The sequence below is a fragment of the Sycon ciliatum genome, chromosome 13 (genome assembly GCF_964019385.1).
Source record: "Sycon ciliatum chromosome 13, ocSycCili1.1, whole genome shotgun sequence".
Taxonomy (NCBI): Eukaryota; Metazoa; Porifera; class Calcarea; order Leucosolenida; family Sycettidae; genus Sycon; species Sycon ciliatum.
The window spans coordinates 21613085-21626301 of NC_088655.1; the positions used below are offsets into that span (position 1 = coordinate 21613085).

General features: G+C 53.5%; 2 protein-coding genes and 1 long non-coding RNA gene across 3 annotated transcripts; all 3 read left to right on the forward strand.

Annotated features, from left to right (window-relative positions):
- Nucleotides 1-973: 973 nt before the first annotated feature.
- LOC135830010 (uncharacterized) lies at nt 974-1526 on the forward strand. Its single transcript, XR_010555969.1, has 3 exons — nt 974-1094; nt 1180-1320; nt 1463-1526. It is a non-coding gene; the product is annotated as an uncharacterized LOC135830010 (long non-coding RNA).
- A 653-nt stretch (nt 1527-2179) lies between these two features.
- Nucleotides 2180-7702, forward strand: LOC135829273 (uncharacterized). The gene has a single exon (XM_065341675.1). The coding sequence runs from the start codon at nt 2180-2182 to the stop codon at nt 7700-7702; it is 5523 nt and encodes a 1840-aa protein (XP_065197747.1).
- Nucleotides 7703-8770: 1068 nt separating this feature from the next.
- On the forward strand, nt 8771-12994 carry LOC135829274 (uncharacterized). The gene has a single exon (XM_065341676.1). The coding sequence runs from the start codon at nt 8771-8773 to the stop codon at nt 12992-12994; it is 4224 nt and encodes a 1407-aa protein (XP_065197748.1).
- The last annotated feature ends 223 nt before the right edge of the window (nt 12995-13217 follow it).

Here is a 13217-nt window from a genome sequence, read left to right on the forward strand (position 1 = left end):
CGGTTGTTGTTGGTTGTTGTTGTCGGTTGTTGTCGGTTGTTGTCGGTTGTTGTTGGTTGTTGTTGGTTGTTGTTGGTTGTTGTTGGTTGTTGTTGGCTGTTGTTGGTTGTTGTTGTCGGTTGTTGTTGGTAGGCACTACATTGATGTACTGCAGCTCCATGGGGTGTATTGCCTGGTCTTGATGGTGGTCACCGTAATACACCCCATTGAGGTACCACTGATAGATACCCTCCTCCTCGTGAGAGGTGAAAGCAGGTCCATCTTCCCTATGCCGAAGGTTGTATCGGCACCACTCCCGTACACGATTGTTAGCTTCCCTGCGTATCACCGCTGGCGCATTCACCCTGTGGAGCCTTCCCTGGTGATAGCACCGTAGAATACAGCATGTGGCGTCACAATAACTGACTGCAGGACCGCCGGCTCTAGGCACCGTTGAGGTAGTACTCGATGCTACCCCGTCCTATCCAAGCAGGTTCATTAACGCGATGAAGGCGACCTCCATAGCACCAGGCGGACACTCCCCTACTATCAACAAGAGCTGGTCCGTCCTCCCGATGGAGTCTACCATCGACGTGCCAAATTTCTTGCTGCGCGTTTTGATCTGCCAACTCCACAACAGTTCTTATTGGCGTCCGCCTTTCTATTAGTAAAGGATCGGTGGTGAGAGACCACGACCGGTCGTCCAAGTCTACACCGAATGTATCAGCCATATCTATTTACTGAGAATAATGTAACAACTCCTCCACAAACGCTTCTACAACTGACGTCTTCTTCATCCTGGTTTTTTCCTCTTGGTGGTTTTGGATAAGAGTTGAAAAGTCCAAAAGGTCAACTGATGACCTTTGCGTTACTTGGTATGATTGGGTTTTAGCGGATGATGTCGGTATGCAGCTGGGGAGCGAATTCGACAGGAAGAAGGTAAAGGTCTTGCTTTGCGGTTCACACCTTCATTTCAGTATCATTATCCTGAAAACAGCCCAAATGACGTTCACGTGCCACTGCGGTTTCCGACTGACAGGGGTAATACCCCTGTTCCGGCATCTGAGGCGGTGCGTCAAGCGCCGCCTCTTTCTAATCATATATTGCGATAAATGGTAAGTGTGCAGTGCTCCTAGCTCTCTCCCCCAACAAAAGAGCTCTATGACACTGTGCTTTCTGCGGTTTCTTTCGTTTTTACAGTGGAGAAAGGCTGGTGGGAGCCACAGCCGTGGCCGCCCACCTCACGGGTACGGCCCATCTAGCCCGTTACTGGGAGGGTCGGCAAGTCGGACTGCTGTTGCAGTCCGACTACCGGGACGCCGTAGAGCGTATTAGGACCCTGTAAGTAAGCACTGCTCTGTTTACATGTATACTTACCCCCTCGTTATAGCGATACTTACTTGTTTCGTATCCTCTTGTCTTACCCTGCTTTCGTATTCGTGACACTAATAGTGTTTGTGTGCACTCATGCTTGGTTTTACAGATGATGATGTATGAAGGTCTGGGGCTGCCGTCGGCAGGATGCGCCGTTTGTTTCAAAATTATTTGTAAGTACTTGTTGTTCAGACGGTAGTACGTAATATTTCTCTGGCATGGCATCACTAAGACTAGAAGTAATGGTTCCTTTTATTATTGATAGCTGGAGCAGTCCTTTCTCTGTCTTGTGCCAATACTGCAATAGTGATTCATGTATCAAGGCCTGAGCTACACTGTAGGCTGTAGTCTTCCCTGTCTCTCTTGTGGTTTTCTATTCATGGGGGCGATCTACAAAGTGGCATCATAACTATTTCCAACTGGCCGTTCATGTATTACATGCATCTACTTCTTAGCTGTGTGTTGTTGCTTGTTGCTGTGCATGGTCATACATTTGTATTGCATAGTATCATGGCTAGCTTTCGTGCCGTACAACAGCGAGTGTGCGGTGGCTACGCCTCTGCTGTTTTGCCAGCTGACAGTGCGGCATAAATTAATTACTTCATCTTTGCCTTTTGTCTTCGGTTGTGTACCGACATGGAATGTTTTCGGTTTTAGTAGTTCCTTGGTTCGCGTTGTGTAGCTAGCTAGGCTGCTCTTTCAGGTGTAATTGTATTTGGAGTGAAAAGATAAGATAACGTGTTCCTTCGTGTGAACATTCTGGTAGCAGAGGATGGTTATCGCCTGAGTGAGCAGTTCAGTTTCGGAAATTTAAATTATTCAGATCATGTCGTCGCCGGAGCCTGAGAGTGAGAGCACAATCAGGGCTAGCAGTCAGAGAACTGAGCTCTTTTCAGGTGCCATGGCAGAGAGGGCAGGCGACGTGATCGAGGAGGACGAGGAAGTCGAAGAGGACGAACATGGTCAAAGTGACCAGCGATCGAATGAACTGATGTTCGTGAAAATGAAAGCTGAAAAAGCGAATCGCAAGAGAAAGTTCACCAGGTGTCGCAGAGCCGTGATCGTGGCCTTGCGTGACGGAGTTGAAGAGGAAGCTGCGAGGTCGTTGTTTGGCGAATTAGAAATGATCGAGGATGCCCTGAACGGTGTGTTCATGGACGTACTCGAGTGGGCTGGCGGCATGAACGATGCGCTCGCAGTGGCTAAAGTGACCGATGAGATGGAGGAAGCGGAGAAAGAGATGAAGGAGGTCACAAGGCTGTATCAGGAGTTCCTAGAACACCAGCCAGCGTGGACGGCTGCACGGAACAGCCACCCAGACAGGCCAGCGTATCATCAGTATGCCCAGGCACCAGTGGAAGAGCCAGGAAGTCCACTGAGTGTGATATCGCTGGGCAGAAGTGAAGGCTCCCAGGATCGGGATGAGCCTGGTGATGGCGTGGCGCTGGTTCAGGAGAACCAGGCAAGAGTAGAAGACAGTGATGAAGTGGTTGTGACCACAAGTGTCTCCGGCAGTAGTAACAGAGAGGCAGAGCTTGGGGCTAGAACAAGGCCACCAATGGAAGCTGGGAGTAGGAGGTCAGAGCGTGAAAGAAGCCCTGCCTTGCCTGTACTACAGCCTGCTGTGCCAACACGGAGTGCTGTATGTGTGTCCAGTGCATATACTAGAGTGAGTGAGACCAAGGCCCCTCAACTTCAAGTCGCGAAGAGTCCAGGCCAGCAGGGCAGTAGTACTAAGGCTCCTGTGTCAGGACTACACCCTACATCATCTCTGCCATATCAGTCCGCCAACTATCTGTACACCCAGGCCAGTGGGCCACCACAGGTAGCCTCAAGTCATCAGGCCATGGGCATTGGTGCCTTTTCAGCATTGCCAGGAGCAGGTGTGTCCGCCAGCCACCAGCGTGCTGTGTCTCAGCCTCCACCTGTCAAGCAGCCATCAGATGAAATTTTCAAGCAACTGAAGGCTATACAGATCCCAGTCTTCGGCGGCGATAAGCAGGCGTATGCCTCATGGAAGGCTGCTTTCATGGCGTGTGTTGGTAGCTCGTCTGCAAGGGCAGACTTGAAACTGCTGCACCTCCGGCAGTATTTGAGTGGAGATGCCTTGGCTTCCATCGAGAGCTTGGGATACACCCCGTCTGCGTATGAGGCCGCAATGAGGCGGTTAGACCGCAAGTTTGGAGGCGACCAACGACAGCTGTCGCTGCAGTACGAGCAAGTCGAGGCCTGCCCAATCATTCGTTCCGGCCGAGCAGGAGATCTCCAGAAGTTCGCAGATCTCCTCGACGTACTCGTGGTCAACCTCCTCGACTCCGGAAAAGGCAATGAGCTGGGTGATGGGCTGTTGTACCGGAAGCTCCTGGCCAAGTTGCCGGCTGGGATGTTAACCCAATTCAATCGATGGTGTCATCAGAAGCCCTGCCAGCCAGGAATTCAAGCACTACTGGAGTGGGTGACGTTGGAAGCGGAGTTTGCCGTTGGAGCGTCCGAAGCACTAGATGGAGTTGGTGCAAAGGACAAGCCTCCGGCACCCCGAAATGCTCCTCAACGATCCTACTTCGGGGGAAAGGCTTCGCAGAATGCAGGGTGGTCAAGGCCTGCGGGCTCAGCGGCTGGACGATCTTCATGTCCGCAATGTGGCGGACCTCACGGTGTCTGGCAGTGTAAAGCATTTCAGCAGCTTTCCGTCGCCAATCGCTGGAGACAGGCTAAACAGCATGGTCTGTGCTACCGCTGCCTTGGAGGCGATCACCAAGGTCACCACTGTCCACGAACCAGACCCTGCTCAGTGAGCGGCTGCAACAACAATCACCACTACTTGCTACACCGGGACTTGCTACACGAGGACAGCAGGAACCCCGATGCCGCACAGTCAAACAAGAAAAAATCGGGGAACACGGCAGCTGGAGGAATGACGGCGGACAAGTCCCAACTCAGTCCTGCCGAACAATTCTGCAACTATGGAGACAATGGTTCAGGTCAGGAGACAGGAGACCAGTTATTGCCTCCCGCCATCGACTGTTTAGTAACGCCGCCATACGCCGGTAAAGACCAAGAGCAGCGCACCCCACAGTCGTTCACCGAGGGGGAGACGGAGTCCACGAAGAGTGATTCCACCATGATGGTCCAAGGCCCGAGCAAGATAGCTCTGCGAACGGTCTCAGTCGTCTTGGAGAACGGCCACAAGTCAGTGCAAGTGAATGCGTTGCTGGACGACGGTAGCACGACGAGCTACCTCAACGGCAGCATTGCCAACCAGCTCGGCGTCAGCGGGGAGCTGAGGACATTCACAGTCCACACCTTGAATGGCAAGCAGACCTCATTCACAACCAGACCGGTAAGCTTCACCATTGGCAGCATGGATGGCAGTGTTCGGCAATCTATGACGGCGCTGACGGCTGATTCGGTCACCGGGAATCTTCGTCCGGTAGAGTGGGTCAAGGAAGCAGTCAAGTATCCTCACCTGAGAGAGATTCCGTTCGCAAGACTGGCGGAGCCCGCCAGGGTCGATCTGCTGATTGGGAGCGACTATGCTGAGCTGCTTGTGTCACAGCAGGAAGTGGTCGGCCCGCCTGGTCAACCAGTGGCGCGTCATACTCCACTGGGTTGGACCTGTGTTGGCAGAGTGACGGGAACCCACTCGAGTCAAAGGACGTTCCACAGCCAAGCGTTTCAGAGTGAGGAGAGAGCAACACCAACCGGCTTTGAGACCGCGCTACAGCAGTTCTGGCAAATTGACAGCTGCGGCACGGAGGAGAGCTTCAGTGAGCCCGGCCCGCGCTCGCTGGAGGAAGAGACAGCCCTAGACATCGTCAAACACTCGCTGAAGAAGGTGGACGGTCGGTACCAGGTGTCTCTGCCGTGGAACAATCGCAAGAGAGAATTATGCAACAACTTGGGTGCGGCTACGAAACGTCTAGGCCACACCGAGCGCAAGCTCCTGAAAGACCCATTCGTTGCCCAGGCTTATGGCCAAGTCTTCCAGGCCTACCAGAGGAACGGCTATATCCGGGAGCTCGCGAAGGAAGAGCTAGGTCAAGAGGTATGCTGGTACTTATCCCACTTTCCCATCGTCCGACCGCAGAAGACGACAACCAAGGTGCGGATCGTCTTTGACGCTGCAGCATCCTGTCATGGCCTCAGCCTCAACGACGCCATCTACCCTGGTCCGAAGCTCCAATGTGAGTTGTTCGATGTGTTGACCAGGTTTCGGCAAAAGCCTATAGCAGTGGGCTGTGACGTGACCGAAATGTATTTGCAGGTGTCGGTTGCGCCAGCAGACAGGAAGTACCTCAGATTCGTGTGGCGGGACCTGGATCCAGCCAAGCCTTTACGGCACTTTGAGTTCAACCGCCTGGTCTTTGGCGTCAGTGCTGCACCATTCATCGCCCAGTACGTTGCTCAGCAGACAGCCCGGGAACATTTGGCGTCGCATCCCCTGGCAGCAGAAGCTATCCTCGCGTCCACCTACATGGATGACACGATGGACAGCACCAAAGATGTCGAACAAGGTCAGATTCTTCATCGGGAGCTAATGGATCTGTGGGGTGAGGCCAAGATGACGCCGCGCAAGTGGGTGTCCAACTCGCCCGAGCTCCTGAAGGTAATTCCAGCCGAGGCTCGCGCTACCCAGCTGGACTTATCCCAAGGAGAGCTACCATCCGTGAAGACGCTAGGAGTGTCATGGGACGGTCAGGCAGACTGCTTCTTCTTCAGCGTTCAACCGCCAGACCTCACCAACCAACGCATCACCAAGCGATTCCTCCTAGCAAAAGTCGCGTCCGTATTCGACCCGTTGGGGTTTCTGGCACCGTTCGTGACCCAAGCCAAGATCCTCATGCAAGAGAGTTGGGTAGCTGGTATTGACTGGGATGAACCAGTTCCAGATGGCATCGACACCAGCGCTCGCCAGTGGTTCAATGACCTGGCGAAGCTCAGTTTAGTTCGAGTACCAAGATGTCTCATCCCGGACGTGGCCAGTGGAGTGACGCTGCATGTTTTCTGTGATGCGTCGAGTGTGGTGTATGGTGCCGTGGTCTACAGCTCCACCGTGCAGCGTGGCTCTGAGGGAAACGTTCGTCTCGCTGGAGCCAAGAGCAGAGTGGCGCCGACAAGAACACAAAGTATCCCCCGGCTGGAGTTGCTGGCGGCTGTGCTTGGCCTTCAGCTGGCCCGGAAGTTCAGTCAGATCATGACCATTGCCATGTCAGAGGTGATTTTCTGGAGCGACAGTGCAACTGTGCTGCTCTGGATTCGCAGCTACAGCCGACGTTTCAAACCGTTTGTGGCGAATCGCATCAGCCACATCCAGACTGTTACGTCGCCCAGTCAATGGCGGTACGTTCCCTCCAGCGACAACCCAGCTGACTTGGCGTCACGGGGAGCTGGGGTAGAGCAACTGGTTGCAACTGAGCTGTGGTGGCAAGGACCAGCCTTCCTGCAGAAAGAAGAATCTGAATGGCCAGCCAAGATCGTGGGTGGCCAAGACCCAGCTGCTCGAGCGGAAGCTCGCAAGGCTGCACAGCCCGAGGTGATGTCCTTTATGTCCGAGAAAGTACCCAGCTTGTGCTCTCGGCGCTTCTCAGACTGGACGCGCGTAGTCAGAGTACGGGCTTGGGCAATTCGCTTCATCACCAACTGCCGTGGAGGTGAGGAGTTGAGCGGAGAGCTAACCGGCGAGGAGATGGACGCTGCCAGCCTTTCCATCATCAAAGAGGCACAGCACGAGGCATTCACGGAGGATCTGAAGCTAGTGAAGAATGGTCAACCACTTCCGCTGAAGTCACGTTTGGCGAGGTTATCGCCTCGACTGGACGACGACGGACTATTGCGCTGCGATGGTCGCACCAAGCTGGCTGACTGGTTGCCGTTTGATGTGCGCTTCCCGATTCTTCTCCCCCGGAAATATCCGACCACCCGGCTTATTGTCAAAGATTGCCATGAGCAACGTCATCATGGCGGGACGAATGAAACGTTGGCAGCTCTCTCTGATCACTATCTTGTCGAAGCAGCACGGGAGGAGATCCGTGACTGGGAGAAAGACTGCATGGTGTGTCGACGACTAAAAGCCCGTGCGGGAGAGCAAATCATGGCCCCGTTGCCAGCAAAGCGATTGTGTGAGCCACTGAGAGCCTTCAGCAGGGTAGCCGTTGACTACGGAGGGCCGTTCGAAACTGTGCAGGGGAGAGGAAAGACTCGCCACAAACGCTATCTGTGCCTCTTCACGTGTTTGCTGACTCGTGCGGTCCATTTGGAGATGGCGTACGCATTGGATGCAAATTCTTTCCTGAACGCCTTTAACCGGATGGCCAACCGACGAGGTTGTCCAATGGAGGTTGTTGTGTAATCGTAGGTGACATTTACGTTTTGTTGTTCTTTCATATTATTAGTATTTATTATCAGAGTCTAATCAATTCGTTCGTCGTTGTCAGCGTGTACACGAGGTACTGCTTGCCTTGAGTCAACAACAAGGAATTCACGAGTTACGATTGTGCTTACTACGACGTTGCATGTTGTTTGTACATTTACAATCACGTACATGCAGCTTGGCAAGTTGTGTCACGATGCAATGCATACCAATTTATTTCACTACACGTATTTCTCGTAACACATCAATTCTTACTTCGTAGGTGTTTAGGTCCGGTCTTGCGTGACAGAGGTAGTTACTCTTAGTTAGCTTTCTCCATGATTGATTCTAAGAAACACGGACATTGATTCTAGCTTCGAACTGTTTCTTCTTTGTCTGCCTGTGCATTTTGTTCTCAAACAAATCCTTCGTTCAATGTGTTTATATTTTCGCGCTCTGCAGATTTGTTTGCCTCGCGCTCAGCTTTGTTTCCTTTTCTTTGTCAACTGCATTATTATGACGTATGACTTGTGTACGCACTTATCACGTGACCGTTTGACTGCATGCGCTATGCACACTCTAGGCTAGTGCATTTGAGCGATCGTAGCGATCCGCTTTCCTTGCCGTTTCGTCTTCTCCGCTTCTTTACTCATTCGAGTCAGTGTCGCTGCACTAGTTTGTTTTGCAGTTTATCCACGTCGCAGTCGTTCATGGTCGCCATCTTTACATTTGATTTTGATGCGCAGCTGCATGCTGATGCAGCTGCCTTTTTCATTCTTTCGATGATCTTCTTTCCAATTTTATACTGAATCTACTGTATGTATTCTCTCACCCAAGTTTGCAACGGTTGTCGGTTGTAGCATGCCAAGGGTTGGATGCAGGGGTGGTTAATTAAGCTAGTAGTAGTAGAAACAATTCAGTAACAAGTGGTACCGAAACCCGATCGAACAGAGCCTCAGGACCGGTCGAGTGCTCGTGTAGAACTGCAGGAGGCAGTCGAGTGAATTTGAGTATTTGTAGTGTTTGTGGTGTTGGTTTGAGCTACACCAGTGCAGTGGCAGTGTAACCATGGCATCCATCAAAATGGATGGTTACTTGAGAGCGTTCAAAGGAAAAGGCGAAGACTTCCAGTTGTTTTGGAGGAAGTTTTTGGTTCTGTGCCGATTACAGAAACTGTCGACGGAAACCGACCGCATGGCATCGTTGCCATTGTTTTTGGATGGTGATGCCTTCCACCTGTTTGAGCAGTTGTCTGATACTGACAAGGCCAGTGAATCAGCAGTAAAGAAGGCCCTGGAGTCTGCTTACACCATGACCCCGGCGGATGCGTTCCGCCAATTTAAAGCGCGGACGCTCCGGGACGATGAGCCCGTGGATACCTACGTCACCGACCTGAAGCGCTTATTGGCGCTGTCCGGCCACACATGTGCCGACGACAAGGATATGGTGTTGCTCGAGCAATTGTTGGATGGCCTGTCCTTGGACTATGGACGGCAGGTGCGCATGGCGAGCACGGAGTCAGACCTGACTGTCACTAAGTGCGTCGCCAAAGTCCGTGCTCTGCGATCTACGGACGACTCCTGCCGCAAGCGTGCCAGTGTATCGGGAGCTGTTGCCGCTGCTGCTCCGGAACTTCGCCAGTCCAGTGTGTTGTGCTTCAACTGCAATGAGGTGGGGCACGTCCAGCGCAACTGTCCACATCGCCGGTACCAGAAGGGCGGACGGCAGCAGAGGGGCAATGAGAAGCCACGCCCTCCGCCCAAGGAGCAGAGACCGCTTATGTGCTTCTTTTGCGATCAAGAGGGCCACATGAAGAGGGACTGTCGGTTGCGCCGCAAGTTCCTCGCCTCTTTGGCACAGTCCTCGGCAGCAGCTGCAGAGCCAGTGCAGTCTGACAGGTGCCTGTGCATGGCGAATTTGGCACGGCCGGGATTGCCAAAGGTCTTTGTTGATGTGTCCTGTGACACTGCATCGGGAGTCCGTGTGCGGTCCGTCATAGACACTGGTTCTACCCGGACGTTGGTGACGTCAGCACTTGTCGACCAGCTCGGGACTCCTGTGACGGCCCACACGGGCCAACCAGTGGTGGCGCTGGATGGCCAACCCTTGCGTATCCTGGGCAGTGCGCGGTTGAAGTTCGTCCGGGAAGATGATTGTGTCAGTATCCCCGCTGTCGCCATGGAGGTTCTCGTCGTTCCAAGTCTGTCTGTGGTCGGCACTGATGTTCTGCTTGGGTCTGACACTATTGCACAGTGTGGGGGTCTGCACCTGCGCTACGATGAAGATGGCAGCTTGTGCTGCGTGACGCTCGGCCAGCATGCCGACGTGACAGCTAGTGTGGCCGACGTTCCACTGCGGCATGTCAGCTGTCAGACCGACGGGGACGACATCATCCTGACGTCCGACGATGGGTCAGTACGTTGGGACGCCACGCAGCGTTGCTGGACCCTCAACTGGCAATGGCGAGATGGCAAGCCACCGCATGCACCAGTCGGCCACGGCATCGGCGAGTATTCCCGCTCCAAACTGACAGACGAAGAAGAGCGCAAGTTTGGTGCAGAGATCCAGGGCTGGATCGATGCTGGGTGGATGGTGCCTCACGACGAGGCTGTTCATGGTGCTCCGGAATGCGTCTTGCCGTTGTTGGCAGTCAGCCAGCCGCACAAGGCCAGCACACCTGTCCGTCCGTGTCTGGACTACCGGCTACTGAACGAACGACTGATCTCAAGTCCTGGTCTAGACGCCCCAGCATGTGCCGAGACGCTGCGGTCGTGGCGCGTCAAGGGCCCTGATGGTTATGTCCTGGTTGATCTGAAGAAGGCATACCTTCAAGTTCGTGTTCACCCTGATCTGCTGCGCTACCAGGTCGTGGTATGGCGAGGTCGCTCTTACGTCATGACGCGGATGGGATTCGGCCTGAACATTGCGCCGAAATTTATGGACATCATTGTGCGCTGGGTGACTCGAGAGTTTGATGACGTCGACAACTATATTGACGACGTCCGTGTACCTGTTGCCCTGACAGAGACGGTGACTGCGCGCCTGGCTAGCTATGGGCTGGAGACCAAGCCGGCGGAACCAATGCCTACCTCTCGTGTTCTCGGCTTGCAGTTGTCAACGCCGCCAGATGGCCGTACTGAGTGGCGCCGCCGTGACGGAGTCAAGACAGCGTTTGATGAGCCACTCACCAAGCGCAAGGTGTTTCAGTGGTGTGGGCGTCTCACCAGCCATTACCCCGTCGTTGGTTGGCTGCGGCCCGCGTGCAGTATGGCGAAGCGTTTGGCATGCCTAGAGAGTCGCGGCTGGGACGACACGGTGTCACCTGAGTTGCTGCAGATATGTGTTGACCTGCAGCAAAGGCTCCACAATCATGATCCGGTGCGTGGTGTATGGCATGCGGATCTGACCAGTTCTGCTACTGTGTGGTGCGATGCTTCGGACCTTGCCCTCGGTGCGTCGTTGGAGATCGGGGGTGACGTGGTTGAAGATGGCACGTGGATGCGCCAAGTCAGCGATCGTCGCCACATCAACGTGGCTGAGTTGGACGCGGCCATCAAGGGCGTCAAGCTTGCAGTGTCATGGAATGTGCAGGTTTTGCTGGTCAAAACCGACTCCAAGACAGTCGCTGCCTGGTTGGACCAAGTGTTCACCAATGCCCAGCGAGTGCGGACTAAGGGGTTGAATGATGTTCTCATTCAACGGCGTCTCCAGGTCCTTGCTGATCTACTCGATGTAACTGGTTTACGTGCACGAATCGAGTGGGTGCCCAGTGCAGAGAACCGCGCCGACGTTCTCACCCGTGTTCCGGACCTGTGGAATCAGCGTGCCAAGTCGTTGTTGCAGCGTGCTGAGCAGCCGCCTGATGTTCCTGAGCCGCCGCCTGCTGTTGATCCGGATGATTGTGTCGCCGCTGCGCCAAGTGTCCACCTGCCGTGTGCACTTCGTTTGACCGACATTACCGCAGCTCAGGCCGATGACGCTACGCTACAGTCCGTCATCAGTGGCCTTCAACATGATCAGCCACTACCCAGTGAGTACCGTAATGTTCGTACGCAGTTGTTGCTTGATGATGGTGTATTGTATCGGTCTGTCAAATCGCCTGTTGATGGCATTGTGATAGTTCCTGTTGTGCCTGCTGCGTTAGTCTCTGCTGTGGTTTCTAATGCTCATGAAGTGTCTGGTCATGGCTCTTGGGAGAAGATGTACTATATGTTGCGTCAGTGCTGCTTCTTTCCTGGTCTTGCGTCTGTGTGTCAGAGTTTTGTGTCTCAGTGTTTGCAATGCAGTGCTGCTAACCCTCGTCGTGGTCCGTCTGTTGCTGCTTCGCGTCATGCTATTTCTGGTCGCCCATGGGGTGAGGTGGTGTTAGATGTTCTAGAGCTTGGCTCGAGTAATGGTTCCCCCTTTCATTGTGTCTTGGTGTGTGTTGACACTTTTACCAAGTGGGTTGAAATTGCTCCGCTACAGCGCCATGATGCTGCTTCTGTTGCTGCTGCTTTTGTGCGGATGTGTCAGGTCTGGGGTGCACCAGATTGTGTTCGTACGGATAATGGTACGGAATTTTGCAATGCCGTTGTGTCTTCCCTGTTTTCGGTTATGGGTGTTACTGTTCGTACTGGTGCTGTGCGTCACCCGCAATCACAAGGGTCTGCGGAGCGCATGAATCGCACTGTGCTCGGGCTGATGCGCAAGGTTTTAGATTCGTCCACTGGTGATTGGCTGTTGGACCTTGATATGCTCTTGTACTGCTACCGTAATCGCCCCCATAGCGCAACTGGTCTGTCGCCCATGCAAGCTATGGTTGGTTGGCAGCCACCTCATCTGTTAATTGCATCCGAGCCATTGCTGTACTCGGCGAGTCATTGGGTGGATACCCTGTCTGCTCGTTCAGCACGCATTCGAGATTTGGTGGATGATGCTTTGTCCCGAACAGACTTTATCGAGCCCGTCCAGCCGTGCCCTTACCAGGTTGGTGATTGTGTCCTGTTGTTGCGTCCTGACCGTCACCAGAAACGTCAGTCTGCTTTCGAGGACGGTTGGGTTGTACAGTCTGTTGTTTCACCCTCCACTGTTAGTATTTCGAAGCCTGGTCGTCGAGACAAGACTGTCAATGTCGCCCTGTTGAAGTCTGTTCCCGTTCGTGAGCCTGCTGTTCCAGCTCCTGTTGTTGCTGAGTTGCCCGAGGAGGAGGAATCGCTAGTCAGTCTAGATTGGCCCATTCCTGTCGTTCAGCATGGTTATGGGTTGCGCGATCGTGCTTCGATTCGCCCCCCTGTTCGCCTCTCCTTGTAAATTCACCTGGGGGAGAGGTGTTGTGTAATCGTAGGTGACATTTACGTTTTGTTGTTCTTTCATATTATTAGTATTTATTATCAGAGTCTAATCAATTCGTTCGTCGTTGTCAGCGTGTACACGAGGTACTGCTTGCCTTGAGTCAACAACAAGGAATTCACGAGTTACGATTGTGCTTACTACGACGTTGCATGTTGTTTGTACATTTACAATCACGTACATG